This window comes from Xiphophorus couchianus, chromosome 17 (assembly GCF_001444195.1).
Source record: "Xiphophorus couchianus chromosome 17, X_couchianus-1.0, whole genome shotgun sequence".
NCBI classification, from domain to species: domain Eukaryota; kingdom Metazoa; phylum Chordata; class Actinopteri; order Cyprinodontiformes; family Poeciliidae; genus Xiphophorus; species Xiphophorus couchianus.
Window position 1 is genome coordinate 12,234,759 of NC_040244.1, and position 18,539 is coordinate 12,253,297.

General features: G+C 39.0%; 1 protein-coding gene across 6 annotated transcripts in view; it reads left to right on the forward strand.

The window, feature by feature from the left end:
- LOC114160940 (putative homeodomain transcription factor 2) overlaps nt 1-10,384 on the forward strand; it is a 36,603-nt gene extending 26,219 nt beyond the window's left edge. For 5 of the 6 annotated variants that reach the window (XM_028043887.1, XM_028043886.1, XM_028043890.1 and 2 more), the window contains 17 exons: nt 911-980; nt 1,065-1,223; nt 2,649-2,814; nt 4,191-4,352; nt 5,725-5,950; nt 6,039-6,185; nt 6,268-6,424; nt 6,501-6,571; nt 7,087-7,215; nt 7,297-7,382; nt 7,460-7,652; nt 7,729-7,860; nt 7,941-8,027; nt 8,501-8,656; nt 8,730-8,825; nt 8,911-9,036; nt 10,090-10,384. In XM_028043887.1, the coding sequence (XP_027899688.1) occupies nt 911-980; nt 1,065-1,223; nt 2,649-2,814; nt 4,191-4,352; nt 5,725-5,950; nt 6,039-6,185; nt 6,268-6,424; nt 6,501-6,571; nt 7,087-7,215; nt 7,297-7,382; nt 7,460-7,652; nt 7,729-7,860; nt 7,941-8,027; nt 8,501-8,656; nt 8,730-8,825; nt 8,911-9,036; nt 10,090-10,110 (2,184 nt within the window). In that variant the 3' untranslated portion in view covers nt 10,111-10,384. The remainder of the gene's footprint in view (nt 1-910; nt 981-1,064; nt 1,224-2,648; nt 2,815-4,190; nt 4,353-5,724; nt 5,951-6,038; nt 6,186-6,267; nt 6,425-6,500; nt 6,572-7,086; nt 7,216-7,296; nt 7,383-7,459; nt 7,653-7,728; nt 7,861-7,940; nt 8,028-8,500; nt 8,657-8,729; nt 8,826-8,910; nt 9,037-10,089) is intronic. The other variant, XM_028043891.1, reaches the window with a different exon arrangement.
- The last annotated feature ends 8,155 nt before the right edge of the window (nt 10,385-18,539 follow it).

Sequence of the window (18,539 nt, forward strand, 5' to 3'; positions counted from 1 at the left end):
AACTATAAAAATTGATCCAGGATGTTTGCCAAAAATAAATGCACGGTGTCATGAAAAAGAAAATGTTTTCAGTTAGTTTTTTTTTTTTTAATACTTAAATGTTTCAGATCATCAAACAAATTAAATGTCAGATTAAGACAACTTGTGTAAACAAAAATAAAATGTTCCATATCCACTTCTAAATCACTCCAAAAAAGAGAAAAGTTTTGGAAACACCTAGTCAAAGTTCGCACCTAAATCCAATTAAATCCAACTTGGACACAGTGGCAAAATTTAAAAACTATTAATGCTGTTAATTGAAAAAGGTCTGCAAACTAGAGTGAGGTAGAATTCATTGCTAGTCAGAATAAACACTTGATACAAAGTTAGCCAAGGGGAGTGATTAATTTCCATAAAGGACCAAGTTGGGTTGAATACCCCCCCCCCCTCTCATTTCTATATATAAAATAATTAAAAACATTACTTTGTCTGTTTACTTTCAGACACTAATATGAAAGCCTACAAACTAGACTTTAAGCAGTATATTGAAATTCTATAACATGTAAAGCTGCAGCCCAGCTTTTCATTGAGTCTGTGTGTAAACACACTAACCAACTCGCTGCTTCATAAGAGGAAGTGACACACTGGTGCAGGAAGTTAAGAACAGGGGAGGTGTATTCCCTGGGCCCTGTCCAGCTCTACAGCTGGCACACACACACCGACAACTCACTTTCAACGACTGAGACCTTTAGGAGCCATAAAAAAACTGCTGAGTAGAGCTGGTAGATGCTGGATGTATAGAAAAACCCTCCAGAAGTGAGTGGATAAAGCTTAGAACCTGTTCTTGATTCCACCAGTGAACGCCCTCAGTTTAAAGAGTTTGATTTCCATGTATGTGTGGCTTTAACTGTGTCTCTGTCTCCCCCTGCAGGGCTTGAGGAACAAGCCAAAGAAGACTGGACATCTCAAACCAGATCTGATAGATGTGGATTTAGTCAGAGGTGACGACAGAAACTGGAAACACTCGGTCACACTCTTCTGTGCTTTGCTGAAAGATAATGAGCTGAAACCCGTTTGGTTCTCAGGTTCAGCGTTTGCCAAGGCCAAGCCAGAGAGTCCGTGGACGTCCCTGACCAGGAAGGGCATCGTCAGAGTAGTCTTCTTCCCGTTCTTCTACCGATGGTGGATTCAGGTCACCTCCAAAGGCATTTTCCTTCTCCTGTTGGCTCTGTATCTGCTGCAAGGTAGGACTGACCTCATTTCTCCCCAACATACTAAATTAAGACCAATAGTGTAAAATGTGCAGGGCTCAACAAATGTCTGCAGATGCCTGTGTGCTCTGTTAAAATTTAGGACCCAAAGTTAATGTCAGATATTAGCAAAACTCCTCTGGGCTGGGGTTGAAGAGGGCATATTGACTGACCTAAATTGAAATGGAGCAACACTTTGAACTGAAGCAGGCAGTTTATCAGACGATCGCGCCACTGTGGTGTGAAGCACGGTGGTTCAGGCATCATGGTACAGTTTCTCACTCTGACCTCAGATCTCATTCTACATGTCAAAGAGCAGCTTAACTACATTGCAATACTTGATCATGACACCTCATGCAGAAGAGGAAATGTCCTTAAATGGATGCATCAACAAGGCAATGACAAGCAGAATAAGCGGTAGAGAGAATCCAGCCTGATCACCTTTACTCAATAAAACCCTTGCAAGGCGATGCCTAAAATCCTTTTTGAGGTAAAACAGAGTAATGCAGAGAAACTGGAGAGTGTAGTCTGATCATCTGGGATGGGAATATCTGGTTACAGCAGCCAGACATTGGTCAACTTTTGCTTGAGTAGAATATGCAGCACTTCTTTTTTTTTAAACACTCTGCTGATGTTTTGAACACAGACTTAGTTCCTAAGTCAGGTTTACAGGCTGTTTTAGTGTCTCCATCCAGATCACCAACCCAACACACCAACATGAAGGGTTTCCACCAAACTAGGCTGGACAAAGTACATTATTGCTCCATTGTAGCATTGTTTCCCCCCAAACATTATGCTCAATTTAACTGTGACAACAAACTTGACAGAGTAATCAGCTGCTAATATGTTTCTTTGCTTGAATCACCAGTATCATCAGTACTTCCTGCAGGATTTTATCTGATCTGCCAGATGCTGATTTAAAAATGTTCCTACATGTTTTCTCATGTAGAAAAATTCCCCAAAAGGAAAGAAAGACACAAAGAAGGAAGGAAAGGATGAGTGAAGTTAGAAAGGATGAAGGGATTTGGAATAAAAGAGGCTGGACAAGAGGATAAAAGTAACAAATTAAATAAGAATGAAGATGGAGAAGGGAATACATCTGAAAAAAATTATATTTTCCTTCCTTATCCAGACATTGAAAACAAGAAAATTAAATTTCATACTTCAGAAGTGTGTTTGTAACCCTTCTTAACTTTAGAGTCCTGTTTTTGATTTTTCTTATAAATGTATTGATGGAGGCATTTCTAGCTGCCAATTTTGATGAACGGGCTTCAAGTTCCTGGCAATAATATCACAGATAAAACTAATAGAAGTGGACAGTTGGATGGACTTGTACTGCCCTGATGGAGATAATTGGGACCGAAGAAGGAACTGAACCAGACTAATCGTTGTTGGTTGTTTGTCCCTGGTTCTCCTCAGTGGCAGCAGCCGCCCTGTATGTGTCCATCTCTCAGCCTCATGGGATCCCAGTCACAGAGGTGTTCGGAGCCATCTGGCTCATGTTGCTGCTGGGAACCGTCCACTGTCAGATCGTCTCCACCAGAACCCCCAAACCCACCTCCAGCAGCGGGGGGAAGAGACGCAGGTGAGCTGCTGAAGGAATGTGGCGACAGAAAGGATTTTAAGTTAAATTAGGAGAAGAAAATGACAAATTTTTTCCGAGCTGATAAAATAATCAGCTGTAAGTCAGTAAAGTGATGTAGGGACATCTGATAAAGAGGTTAAAACATGAATCTTGACTTGCAGTGGTGTGTTTGTTTGCTGTGTTTGGAGTGTTTCCAGTTTGTTGGCTTCATGCTCATCAGCATGCTGCTGCCAGTTTTCCGACCCCAGAAGAAAACTGATCCTCTGTTTTAGGAAAGAATTTGGGGGACAGTTCTTTCTTTAGCGGTTTTTAATTCAGTTGAAGGACGGCCGGAGGGGATCAGAGCAGAATATAACGAGATTTATAGCCAGTTTCAGTTCAGTTCATTAATACAAATACATCTCAATAACTCAAAATGTTATTGAAAAGTAGATTTTAGTCAATTTAAACATGTATAAATGCATTAGAGTGAAATATTTGAACTGTTTTTCAGTTAATTTAGCTGATTATAGTTTTTAGCCAAAATAAAATCCAAAATTCAGTTTCCTGAGTAATAGGAGCATAAGACCAAGTAATAAAACATATTTGTAGTCCATGTCTGCATAATCAGTGACTCGGGCCACAAGTCACGCCTCGCAAATCTCCTCCAAATATTAAAATGTCTTCACAATCCTCTCAAGGCTGCAATTTTCACCGTTGGTAGCTAAACCTTTTCTACTGTAGTTCTCCCTTCCACTCAACTTCCCAACAACATGCTGTGAAATCATTCTTTACAACCTGCCGTCCTTGAGGGATGTTGATAATTTTATGCACTTTTTGAGCTGCTTCACCTTAGAATTTTCTTGGCTATAAAACTAGCAGAAATAGAACTGTGTTATTTAACTAAATGAGTTTAACTCTTCAATGATATCCTTATTTACTGATTTGTTACTTTTGACACGTCATTATGACATCCAGTATAAACCTTCAAGCGGAGACTCTTTATAGAGGAAACATTAACAGTAAATCACCCCTTTCCTTTTCTCCTATCAGTGATCATAACATGATTATCTTGACTTTAAAATGAGAAAATCATATTTCTAGATCTGTTCAACATTTTCTTTGACCTGAGTGGCTTATTTGGAATAATTTGTTGAAAGGGTAAATTCTGCAACAGTAGAGAAAATAAGCATTAAAAACTTCATCTATCCACTTTTGTGATGCTTTGCTTTAACGAGTTCATTAAATATTTACTTTTGCAGAATAATAACACCAATGTGAAGGTTTTTTTTAATGATTTAAATCCTGTGTCAGCCTTAATCTGAAGACTTTCCCGTCTCTGGCCTCTTGGTTTTCTCTAAGTCTTTTCTCTAATCTCCGTTCTTTCCAAACTGAAGGAAGTTGAGGAAGGCATCTCAGATGGAGGTGCATAGGGAAGGAGACGGGTCTAGCACTACCGATAACACACAGGAGGGGGCGCCACACTCTCACTCAGCCAGCACCACATACAGCCTGGGCGCTTTCTTCCAAGATTTCTGGCATGATATCTGTAAAGCTGGGTGTGTATTTTCATTCTCCTGGTTTCTGTGATGAGACGATGCAAAGAGACGAGGCTGCGCTTTGGGAAAAGTAAAGAAATATCTGGTTTATTTAATCACACAAAATACAGTTTATTAAAATGTGAAATTTGGCAGTAGTGTGTAAAGTTTTAAACGGAATAAGAGCCAGCCTTGCCTCAGACTTTACTGTGCTTCCTCAGCTGCAACATCCTTTACTGTCGCCTTGAACCCTTCTGAGAAATAAAGTCTTAATTCAGCTGATCTAAAACCAAAGTTTCTGTTGATTCCTTGCAGCACCAAATCAGTTTGTTGTTTTTTTATTGAGCAGTTGAAGGATTTTGCAGCTAATTTTGTTGTGATTAATCTGCTGATTAAGGTTGTGTTTAAACGAAGCATGCTTCCTCCCGTCCATGTTTTCCCTCTAATAAGATTTCAGTCTTGGGTTATTTTATCCATCAGTGTCACTTTATCTAGTGAAAAGAAACCTGAACATCTCACTTGATTTTCTTATTAAAGGGCATATAACATGCATTTTTTAAAATGCAAAAATGTTAAGAAGAAACATATGAGCTCAAGGCATTTGTTTCAGCTTCCCAAGCTTTTGAATATTTTAAAAAGGCACTACTCTAAAGGATCTGGAAATAGATGCTACAATAATGTAAAAGTCGAAACATCCTGTCATGTGACTCGATCTCAGTAAGTTTATAAACAGCTTTTTCCACAAGAAACATGAAAGTCATTTTATACTGAAACAATGGTGGATGGAAGACGAGTTCACTCTTCTGTCCTTCACTTGGCTCAGGCACAAAGGAAAAAGAGAGCATTTTCTTACCTAATACATTTTTATGCTGACAAATAGCTTAATAGTCTCGCTGTTTGTGTAGTATCTTTACCATAAAATGTCATCTCTTTGTTCCTACCCTTGAATCTGAAATATTTACTTTATAACCCCATGGTAAAATTATTTTTTAAACCAATTAATCCTCCTGTGATTAGAGTGTGAAATTTCCAGTTTGTGCTGTTGCAAATGCTAACTCATCCTCACATAATAGTGATTTATCTGTTTTAGCGAGCATGACTTGAGACGGGGAAAAAAATTATTTCGTGTTTTTATCATTTTCGGCTGTAAAAGGATATATGCCCTTTAATAATTCACTTACCTATTCGCCCATTCCTAAAACCAATATTTAACAAGTGTGCTACAATTTATTTTGTCTGCAGTAATACCATATTTGCAGTATGTGGATTCATCTCCAGTTCAGTATATGACACATGACCCTCTGTATTATTGATGTTGTGTTGTGTGCATCTTATAAAGACCGAATGACGACCGATCCGCTGACTCTGGTCACTCGCCTCCCTTCCTCTGTAGATCTAAGAAGTCCAAGCTGTCCATCGATAAATCGACAGAGACAGATAACGGCTACGTGTCTCTGGATGGTCGGGTGACCAACCGCAGCACCGAGGGGCTTCAGCTGCCAGAGCAGAAATGTGACCTACTGACCCGGCCAGACGAGGCGTGCTGGACCCCTCACATCCAGCCCTCATACTCTCACGCACCGCACAGCTCAGGGCTGCTCATGGCAGGTGGCAATAAGGTATTGACTCAGAAATTCACTCGACTTTATTAGATTTACAAAGACATCAGGGAACATTTCTCACTACTTTATTTGTTTGGCTTTTAAGGAGCCTGCATCTGATGAAGCTTCTAGTGAGGAGGATCCTGAAGCGTCCTACAGCGCCCTCCGCAGGGCATCCGAGAGAAAGAACAGCGACGGTACACTCAGAAACCGCAAAAACACACATCTTTACAAGAAACACTACGCTGTGGAGGTAAACCACTTAGTCTGATTAAAAGAAAAACCACACAGAATCTGCTTCTTAAAAATCACAACCCTTTGTTTTCGTCTTTCAGGATGTTCCCAAATCCGGCACCAGCTGCAGCTCCAGATGTTCCAGCATGAGAACCCAGGACTCTGAGAGCACTCGGCATGAGTCGGAAACAGAGGACCTGATGTGGGAGGACTTCCTGCACTGTGCAGAATGCAGGTCGTCCTGCACCTCAGAGACAGGTGGGACGGTTTAAACATTCATGGGAAACTTTGGGCTCCAGCATGATGGCTTATACTGTGATTGTTGTTTTTGCAGAGGGAGAAGGAGGAGGGACATCTGTATGTCCTCCATCTAAGAAGGAATACAGGGACGACCCTTTCCATCAGGTGTGAAAGCATATAGTCCAGATATTTACAGCTCAGCTTGTTGAATTTTATGCCTCTGTTCTGATGTATTTTAAGAGTTTGGCATTTTAACCCTTATTTAGGAGGATGGGAAGATCAGCATAGTGAAATCTGGTCTGTTGTTTCTTTTAGATACTGAGGTTTTTATAAATGACTTCCAGAAAGTACACTCTTTTTCCAATCTCTGTTCTTTCACTGACCAAGCATTCAACATATATGATCCTTTATATTGTTTACACTCCATACAGCATAAACCTTAAGTTGGTCAGGACTCTGTTTATCCTTGCGTATTTTTTCCTTCCACTCAACTTTTTACATATATGCTTAGATGTAACTCTTTAAACAGCCAACAATGAACTAAGAGGATGCCTGTTGCACGAGTCAGTAGTCTTTCCAGGCCACAACAAAACATTGTGTATTAAGTGTTTTTTTCTTGATAATATTTACGTTTTCTGAGTTTTGTGTTAAATAGTCATTGGTTGTTGTTTTTGCTGCAGAGTCATATTCCCTGGCTGCACAGCTCCAACCCTGGCCTGGAGAGGGTGAGCGCCATCGTTTGGGAGGGAAACGAATGCAAGAAGGCCGACATGTCCGTCCTAGAGATCAGTGGAATGATCATGAACAGAGTGAGCGGCAATTTGAGTACCTGTGGAAGGAAATTAACGTTTTATTGAGTCAACCACGCTGACGTTCCTCTCTGTGTTCAGGTGAACCTCTACACTCCTGGTATTGGCTACCAGGTGTTTGGGAACCTGGTCTCAGTCACACTCGGACTCACACCGTTTGTCTACAGGTACAGCAAACTCCAATGTTCCTAAAATCATTTCATGTTGGAAACTTTCCTGATTTCCACATTTCCTCCCTCCATAGGTTGATCCAGTACTGCGACCTGGATCAGTTCACCACGCTTTCAGCCAATGAGATACTCTCTGTTGTTTTGGGGGGAGGCTCTGAATCTGATGCCTTGGTGATCACCATGGTAACACTCAGCTTTCTGGTGCGTGTTTGCCTTATATGGCTCTTCTTCTTCCTGCTCAGCGTAGCAGAGAGGACCTACAAACAGGTAAGATAATGAAATCCTGCATAATTTCCCATAAAACCGGCAGGTGTTTGTAGCTCCTCTGATCTCTGGATTTCAGAGGCTGCTGTTCGCCAAACTGTTTGGTCACCTGACGTCGGCCCGCAGAGCCAGGAAGTCTGAAGTCCCACATTTTAGACTGAAGAAAGTTCAGAACATTAAGATGTGGCTGTCGCTGCGCTCCTACCTCAAGGTACACGACTAATAATACATATTCATTATCTGACAGAGGTTTTATTGGAAGACGTGATTCAAATCTGAATGAATTTGCAGAGACGAGGTCCTCAGCGCTCAGTGGACGTCATTGTGTCCTCTGCCTTCCTCCTCACTCTGTCAGTGGTCTTCATCTGCTGTGCCCAGGTGAGAAAATTAGACTTTAATGGTTAACAGACACTTTATGAAGCCCTGGTCAACAGTCTGAACTCAAGTTGAAAAATATAACCTTTAATTATTTTCTCTTCAATCAATTCATGCTTTAAGTCCCAACGTGAGATTATCCTAAGAGATTTATTTTAAGGCTTTAAACATCTGTATTAGATGTGTCAAAAGGGAGTTTTTGCAACATTAAGGTGGCTTTGGGGCGACATTTTGTTCAACACAACTTGGCTGTTTAATTCTAATGGCGGTACTTTATTGGAAGAAACGTTTTAAAGACTTAGTATTTGGCTGGGTTGTATCTGTAAGTGTCAGTTTAGTTTTTCAACATTCTGATGTTTTTTTCTTGGCACATAAGGGGAAATAAACTTAAGTTATAGAATAGGAGCCCAATTGCAGTAACAATATCTACAAGTTTGTCTTCTACTCAACCAATCTGCCTCTCCGTCTTCCTCCAGCTTCTCCACGTCCATGAAACGTTCCTGGAGTATCACTATAACTGGGAGCTGGTGATCTGGTGCACCAGTTTGTCTCTGTTCCTGCTCAGGTTTGTCACTCTGGGCTCAGAAACCAGCAAGAAGTACAGCAACACCTCCATCCTGCTCACTGAACAGGTATAATGCAGACTGCAGATGCAGCAGAGGATTTTGCTCCCACAGTCGCACTGACCTGTTCCGTCTCTCGTAGATCAACCTCTATCTAAAGATGGAGAAGAAGCCGAACAAGAAGGAGGAGCTGACGCTGGTCAATAATGTTCTGAAACTGGCTACCAAGCTACTCAAGGTACCAACTCTCAGCCTCATAACTCATCTTAGATCCAGACGGTTTGGATTTCTTACACTGCTGTCTGATTTTTCTCTCTGTCCAGGAGCTGGACACTCCGTTCAGGTTGTACGGTTTGACCATGAACCCTCTGCTCTACAACATCACCCAGGTCGTCATCCTGTCTGCTGTGTCAGGAGTCATTTCTGACTTACTAGGATTTAATCTCAAGGTAACAGCAATAAAGTCCTAACTGTAGAGTATTATAAATACTTTGACTTCTATTTCCAAAACTATTCTATATTGCCGGGTCTTTTTTAGTTCTGATGCTCCTTTAGCTAGGAAAGAACTGTTCTCATCAAGATCAGCAACCAACCAAAACGTTCTTAGTGTCACGTTTAAAAAGATCCAGAGATTTTTTGTTTATTGAAAGTATTTTCTCAGCAGTCATCAGCAGAGGACAAATAAAACTTTGTCACATTGATCTGGATAATCACTGTTTTCACAACCAGAAAGCCAACTCTCTGCCCTGTCCAGTTAATGTTTTATCTTGTAGAGGATTCAGATTGAACAGTTATCATAGTGTTGTCCCAATCAACTCAACTTGGATCAGCAAAACATAATAAAACAGAAACTGCAATGACCCACTTAGTCTCTTGTTCTTTCCTCTGATCCAGTTGTAAACGGTCAGGCCATTTACATACACGCTTTTGTTTTTAAACACTTAGTCTTCTAGGACGGATGATTCTGTAACAATTTAAATGACTTTTTCATATTTTAATAGGGTTTACATAATTAATATCACCTCAAATGTTTATTGGCCTGCACTAATTTTGGATGGATGACCTTTAATGAGCTGCAGAGAAACCAGATTATTTGTAAACATCAAAAAACTTTTGGCATTAGACTGTCAGGATACTTGACCTTTCACCATATCAAAGGTGGAGTCTGACAGTTTAACTGAACTCAAACATTTTTGTCAAAATTGCACCCATTTGTTTGTTATTAGAAACATATTTTTTCTCTGCAACCTGCTAAAATTTATTTTACCAAAGATTAGTGCATAAATCTGAACCTGTGTGCACAATTATTTTTTATATTTTGCATTATTAGTCAATACATGAAAAGTAACTGTTCAGATGTAATGAAAACATTCTAATTATGAATATGTACGTTTCTGGCAAAAAAAAACAGAAAAGCTTTTAATGTAAGGTTAATAATTTCTGCATAGCCAACAGTTTTGATGCCATTTGTAGTCTAATCTGTTTCTCTCTTCTGTTCGCAGCTTTGGAAGATCAAATCATGACAATAAAGAGAAACTGCATCTCAGTCTGGACATATCAGTTTCCTGACCTTCTATGTTTCCACTTTGTGCAATTCAGATTATTTATTTACCCTCTCAGTGTTTCTACTTAAGTTTTGTTTTAATTCTAGGTTGTACAACTTTTGTGTTCATGTAACACAAGACGAAGCTATTTTTGCCTTCTGGAAAACACGTTATGAACATAAGTTATGTTCTCAGCTGCACATTACCTTCTTTTCTTTTTTTTTTTTAACTCAAAGGCAAAACATGAAGAGGGTAACACTGTATCTATCTAATGCTGATAATGGTTACATATCTGCAGCAAACAGTTTAAACCCCACATTGTAGACATTACATTTCATGACGGAGATAGCGCTGTCTGGTGTAGCTGAGAAAATAGATCCATGACTTGTTCTCACCTGGCAGAACACGGCAGCACTTCAACAAACAATCATTGATTAAAACCAGATTGTTTCAGGCCTCAGCAGTATTTACAGCAATACATGTGTAGATAGAGAACCTCTCCTTATATAGCTTAGGACAAATAAAAACTGAGTGTGTTCTAACAAGCAGCAAAACCTTCGTTTTGTGTAATTTGTAGATAAACTTCAGCAGTTTCAGTCTCCTGGGCACATTGAGGTTCTTGAACAGAGAGTTAGTTACTTTTAAAGATGCTGTTTTATGTTGTTCAGTGTTGATCAAAGGCATTTTTATATACTTCACTCGATTTCACAGATCTCTCTGCCGTACAGCCGGTCTGAGACAACGCATGTTAGTAACGTCTGTATGCAAATGAGAAATATGCACTTTAACATCAGATTTTATGGGGTAGAAAGTTACAAATGTTTTTGTGGTCACATTTCTATGTACCTCACTTGTGTTGGAAGTAAACGCTAGCTAGCACTTTTCTATTTTGACAATTCAAATCATTCTCTGAAGGAAATCCTACGTGGTACGTAAAGTTGTGATTAGGATGCTGACATAAAAGAAGCCTCAAAACAAGTTCGAGTTGTTAAGTTGCTAGCGTTATCATTTATGTCTCGAGAGCATTTGAGGAGGAAGACCAAAGTGCTTATTTAATTGTTTTTGTCTCTGCTGGGAAAAGAATGTATTTTTAGCGTTATGCTTTAAAATGTATTTATTTCCCTTCAGAAATACTTGGAGTATTGTTTGGTTTTTATTGACATTTGTAACGGCTGTTTATTCTTGACATTCTGAAAGCAGAGGCATGATTTACTGTTTTTAAAACATGCTTGATTTATATGAAAGTGACTAAAGGTATCAGACTATGTTGTAATGCTGTTTCTCAGAAAGTCTGAATATTTTAGCTTTTTTGTGTCTGAGCTGTTCTTTTTTTTTAAGAAAAATAAAAAATATTGAATTTCTGGCTCTGTTTTTTTTTATAAGTCATTTTTTTCAGCAGTGGAAAAAAGACTTTATAAAGCATGTTATGAGACTGATAATAGTTTAAAATCCTGAAAAGTTTATGGTGCAATCCAATCTGATTCTCAGGGTAAGGTGAAGTAAAAATATGTACATACACATAAATACACTGCTCAAAAAAATAAAGGGATCACTCAAATAACTCAACCTATATCTGAATGAAAGAAATATTCTCATTGAATACTTTGTTCTGTACAAAGTTGAATGTGCTGACAACAAAATCAATGGAAATCAAATTTATTAACCAATGGAGGCCTGGATTTGGAGCCACACACAAAATTAAAGTGAAATAACACTACACGCTGATCCAGCTTTAATGTAATGTCCTTAAAACAAGTCAAAATGAGGCTCAGTATTGTGTGTGGCCTCCACGTGCCTGTATGACCTCCCTACAACGCCTGGGCATGCTCCTGATGAGGTGGCGGATGGTCTCCTGAGGGATCTCCTCCCAGACCTGGACTAAAGCATCCGCCAACTCCTGGACAGTCTGTGGTGCAACGTGACGTTGGTGGATGGAGCGAGACATGATGTCCCAGATGTGCTCAATCGGATTCAGGTCTGGGGAACGGGCTGGCCAGTCCATAGCTTCAATGCCTTCATCTTGCAGGAACTGCTGACACACTCCAGTCACATGAGGTCTAGCATTGTCCTGCATTAGGAGGAACCCAGGGCCAACCGCACCAGCATATGGTCTCACAAGGGGTCTGAGGATCTCATCTCGGTACCTAATGGCAGTCAGGCTACCTCTGGTGAGCACATGGAGGGCTGTGCGGCCCTCCAAAGAAATGCCACCCCACACCATTACTGACTCACTGCCAAACCGGTCATGCTGAAGGATGTTGCAGGCAGCAGATCGCTCTCCACGGCGTCTCCAGACTCTGTCACGTCTGTCACATGTGCTCAGTGTGAACCTGCTTTCATCTGTGAAGAGCACAAGGCGCCAGTGGCGAATTTGCCAATCCTGGTGTTTTCTGGCAAATGACAAGCGTCCTGCACGGTGTTGGGCTGTGAGCACAACCCCCATCTGTGGACGTCGGGCCCTCATACCATCCTCATGGAGTCGGTTTCTAACCGTTTGTGCAGACACATGCACATTTGTGGCCTGCTGGAGGTCATTTTGCAGGGCTCTGGCAGTGCTCCTCCTGTTCCTTCTTGCACAAAGGCGGAGGTAGCGATCCTGCTGCTGGGTTGTTGCCCTCCAACGGCCTCCTCCACGTCTCCTGGTGTACTGGCTTGTCTCCTGGTAGCCCCTCCAGCCTCTGGACACTACACTGACAGACACAGCAAACCTTCTTGCCACAGCTCGCATTGATGTGCCATCCTGGATGAGCTGCACTACCTGAGCCACTTGTGTGGGTTGTGGAGTCCGTCTCATGCTACCACGAGTGTGAAAGCACCACCAACATTCAAAACATAAGCCAGACAGCACAGGTACTGAGAAGTGCTCTGTGGTCCCAACTGCAGAACCACTCCTTTATTGAGTGTGTCTTGCTAATTGCCAATAATTTCCACCTGTTGTCTATTCCATTTGCACAGCAGCAGGTGAAATTGATTGTCAATCAGTGTTGCTTCCTAAGTGGACAGTTTGATTTCACAGAAGTTTGATTTACTTGGAGTTATATTGTGTTGTTTAAGTGTTCCCTTTATTTTTTGGAGCACTGTAGTATAGTATGTCATTTTTTGGACATTTTCGACGTCATAGTATAGTATGTCGTTTTTTTGTCATTATCGACATCATAGTATAGCATGTCGTTTTTTTGACATTTTCGACGTCATAGTATAGCATGCTATACTATGACGTCGAAAATGTCCAAAAAAACGACATGCTATACTATGACGTCGATGTCAAAAAAACGACATGCTATACTATGACGTCGAAAATGTCCAAAAAAACGACATGCTATACTATGACGTCGAAAATGTAAAAAAAACGACATAGTATACTATGACGTCAAAAAAACGACATACTATACTATGACGTCGAAAATGTCAAAAAAACGACATGCTATACTATGACGTCGAAAATGTCAAAAAAACGACATGCTATAGTATGACGTCGAAAATGTCAAAAAAACGACATGACGTCGAAAATGTGCAAAAAAACGACATGCTATACTATGACGTCGAAAATGTAAAAAAAACGACATAGTATACTATGACGTCGAAAATGTGCAAAAAAACGACATGCTATACTAGGACGTCGAAAATGTCCAAAAAAACGACATGCTATACTATGACGTCGAAAATGTCCAAAAAAACGACATGCTATACTATGACGTCGAAAATGTCCAAAAAACGACATGCTATACTATGACGTCGAAAATGTCCAAAAAAAACGACATGCTATACTATGACGTCGAAAATGTCAAAAAAACGACATGCTATACTATGACGTCGAACATGTCCAAAAAAACGACATGCTATACTATGACGTCGAAAATGTCAAAAAAACGACATGCTATATACTATGACGTCGAAAATGTCCAAAAAAAACGACATAGTATACTATGACGTCGAAAATGTCCAAAAAAAACGACATGCTATACTATGACGTCGAAAATGTCAAAAAAACGACATGCTATAGTATGACGTCGAAAATGTCAAAAAAACGACATGACGTCGAAAATGTGCAAAAAAAACGACATGCTATACTATGACGTCGAAAATGTCCAAAAAAACGACATGCTATACTATGACGTCGAAAATGTCCAAAAAACAACATGCTATACTATGACGTCGAAAATGTCCAAAAAACAACATGCTATACTATGACGTCGAAAAAGTCCAAAAAAACGGCATTCTATAGTATGACGTCAAAAATGTCAAAAAAACGACATGCTATACTATGACGTCGAAAATGTCCAAAAAACGACATGCTATACTATGACGTCGAAAATGTCAGAAAAACAACATGCTATACTATGACGTCGAAAATGTCCAAAAAATCGACATGCTATACTATGACGTCGAAAATGTCCAAAAAACGACATGCTATACTATGACGTCGAAAATGTCAAAAAAACGACATAGTATACTATGACGTCGAAAATGTCCAAAAAAACGACATGACGTGGAAAATGTCAAAAAAACAACATAGTATACTATGTCGTTTTTTTGACATTTTCGATATACTATGACGTCGAAAATGTCCAAAAAAACGACATGCTATACTATGACGTCGAAAATGTCAAAAAAACGACATGCTATACTATGACGTCGAAAATGTCCAAAAAAACGACATGCTATACTATGACGTCGAACATGTCCAGAAAAACGACATGCTATACTATGACGTCGAAAATGTCCAAAAAAACGACATGCTATATACTATGACGTCGAAAATGTCCCAAAAAACGACATGCTTTATACTATGACGTCGAAAATGTCCCAAAAAACGACATGCTATACTATGACGTCGAAAATGTCAAAAAAACTACATAGTATACTATGACGTCGAAAATGTCCCAAAAAACGACATGCTATACTATGACGTCGAAAATGTCAAAAAAACTACATAGTATACTATGACGTCGAAAATGTCCAAAAAACGACATGCTATACTATGACGTCGAAAATGTCCAAAAAACGACATGCTATACTATGACGTCGAAAATGTCAAAAAAAACGACATGCTATACTATGACATCGAAAATGTCCAAAAAACGACATAGTATACTATGACGTCGAAAATGTCCAAAAAAACGACATGCTATACTATGACGTCGAAAATGTCCAAAAAAACGACATGCGATACTATGACGTCGAAAATGTCCAAAAAACGACATGCTATACTATGACGTCGAAAATGTCCAAAAAACAACATGCTATACTATGACGTCGAAAATGTCCAAAAAACGACATAGTATACTATGACGTCGAAAATGTCAAAAAAACGACATGCTGTACTATGACGTCGAAAATGTCCAAAAAACGACATGCTGTACTATGACGTCGAAAATGTCCAAAAAAACGACATGCTATAGTATGACGTCGAAAATGTCAAAAAAACGACATGCTATAGTATGACGTCGAAAATGTCCAAAAAAACGACATGCTATACTATGACGTCGAAAATGTCCAAAAAACGACATAGTATACTATGACGTCGAAAATGTCCAAAAAAACGACATGCTATACTATGACGTCGAAAATGTCCAAAAAACGACATGCTATACTATGACGTTGAAAATGTCAAAAAAACGACATGCATGACCTCGAAAATGTCAAAAAAACGACATGCATGACCTCGAAAATGTCAAAAAAACGACATGCTATACTATGACGTCGAAAATGTCAAAAAAACGACATGCTATACTATGACGTCGAAAATGTCCAAAAAAACGACATGCTATACTATGACGTCGAAAATGTCCAAAAAACGACATAGTATACTATGACGTCGAAAATGTCAAAAAAACGACATGCTGTACTATGACGTCGAAAATGTCCAAAAAACGACATGCTGTACTATGACGTCGAAAATGTCCAAAAAAACGACATGCTATAGTATGACGTCGAAAATGTCAAAAAAACGACATGCTATAGTATGACGTCGAAAATGTCCAAAAAAACGACATGCTATACTATCACGTCGAAAATGTCAAAAATACGACATGCTATACTATGACGTCGAAAATGTCAAAAAAACGACATGCTATACTATGACGTCGAAAATGTCCAAAAAAACGGCATGCTAAACTATGACGTCGAAAATGTCAAAAAAACGACATGCTGTACTATGACGTCGAAAATGTCCAAAAAACAACATAGTATACTATGACGTCGAAAATGTCCAAAAAAACGACATGCTATACTATGACGTCGAAAATGTCCAAAAAACGACATGCTTCGATATACTATGACGTCGAAAATGTCCAAAAAAAAAAACATGACGTGGAAAATGTCATAGTACACTATGACGTCGAAAATGTCCAAAAAAACGACATGCTATAGTATGACGTCGAAAATGTCAAAAAAACGACATGCTATACTATGACGTCGAAAATGTCCAAAAAAACGACATGCTATACTATCACGTCGAAAATGTCAAAAAAGCGACATGCTATACTATGACGTCGAAAATGTCAAAAAAACGACATGCTATACTATGACGTCGAAAATGTCCAAAAAAACGGCATGCTAAACTATGACGTCGAAAATGTCAAAAAAACGAAATGCTGTACTATGACGTCGAAAATGTCCAAAAAACAACATAGTATACTATGACGTCGAAAATGTCCAAAAAAACGACATGCTATACTATGACGTCGAAAATGTCCAAAAAACGACATGCTATACTATGACGTCGAAAATGTCAAAAAAACAACATGCATGACCTCGAAAATGTCAAAAAACGACATGCATGACCTCGAAAATGTCAAAAAAACGACATGCTATACTATGACCTCGAAAATGTCAAAAAAACGACATGCTATACTATGACCGTCGAAAATGTCAAAAAAACGACATGCTATACTATGACGTCGAAAATGTCCAAAAAAACGACATGCTATACTATGACGTCGAAAATGTCCAAAAAAACGACATGCTATACTATGACGTCGAAAATGTCCAAAAAAAACGACATGCTATACTATGACGTCGAAAATGTCCAAAAACACGACATGCTATACTATGACGTCGAAAATGTCAAAAAAACGACATGCTATATACTATGACGTCGAAAATGTCCAAAAAAACGACATAGTATACTATGACGTCGAAAATGTCAAAAAAACGACATGCTATATACTATGACGTCGAAAATGTCCAAAAAAACGACATGCTATACTATGACGTCGAAAATGTCCAAAAAAACGACATGCTATACTATGATGTCGAAAATGTCCAAAAAACGACATGCTATACTATGACGTCGAAAATGTAAAAAAAAACGACATGCTATACTATGACGTCGAAAATGTCCAAAAAAACGACATGCTATACTATGACGTCGAAAATGTCCAAAAAAACGACATGACGTCGAAAATGTCAAAAAAACAACATGCATGACCTCGAAAATGTCAAAAAACGACATGCATGACCTCGAAAATGTCAAAAAAACGACATGCTATACTATGACCTCGAAAATGTCAAAAAAACGACATGCTATACTATGACGTCGAAAATGTCCAAAAAAAACGACATGCTATACTAGGACGTCGAAAATGTCCAAAAAAAACGACATGCTATACTATGACGTCGAAAATGTCCAAAAAAAAACGACATGCTATACTATGACGTCGAAAATGTCCAAAAACACGACATGCTATACTATGACGTCGAAAATGTCAAAAAAAACGACATGCTATATACTATGACGTCGAAAATGTCCAAAAAAACGACATAGTATACTATGACGTCGAAAATGTCCAAAAAAACGACATGCTATACTATGACGTCGAAAATGTCCAAAAAAACGACATGCTATACTATGACGTCGAACATGTCCAAAAAAACGACATGCTATACTATGACGTCGAAAATGTCAAAAAAACGACATGCTATATACTATGACGTCGAAAATGTCCAAAAAAACGACATAGTATACTATGACGTCGAAAATGTCCAAAAAAACGACATGCTATACTATGACGTCGAAAATGTCAAAAAAACGACATGCTATAGTATGACGTCGAAAATGTCAAAAAAACGACATGACGTCGAAAATGTGCAAAAAAACGACATGCTATACTATGACGTCGAAAATGTCCAAAAAAACGACATGCTATATATACTATGACGTCGAAAATGTCCAAAAAACAACATGCTATACTATGACGTCGAAAATGTCCAAAAAACAACATGCTATACTATGACGTCGAAAAAGTCCAAAAAAACGGCATTCTATAGTATGACGTCAAAAATGTCAAAAAAACGACATGCTATACTATGACGTCGAAAATGTCCAAAAAACGACATGCTATACTATGACGTCGAAAATGTCAGAAAAACAACATGCTATACTATGACGTCGAAAATGTCCAAAA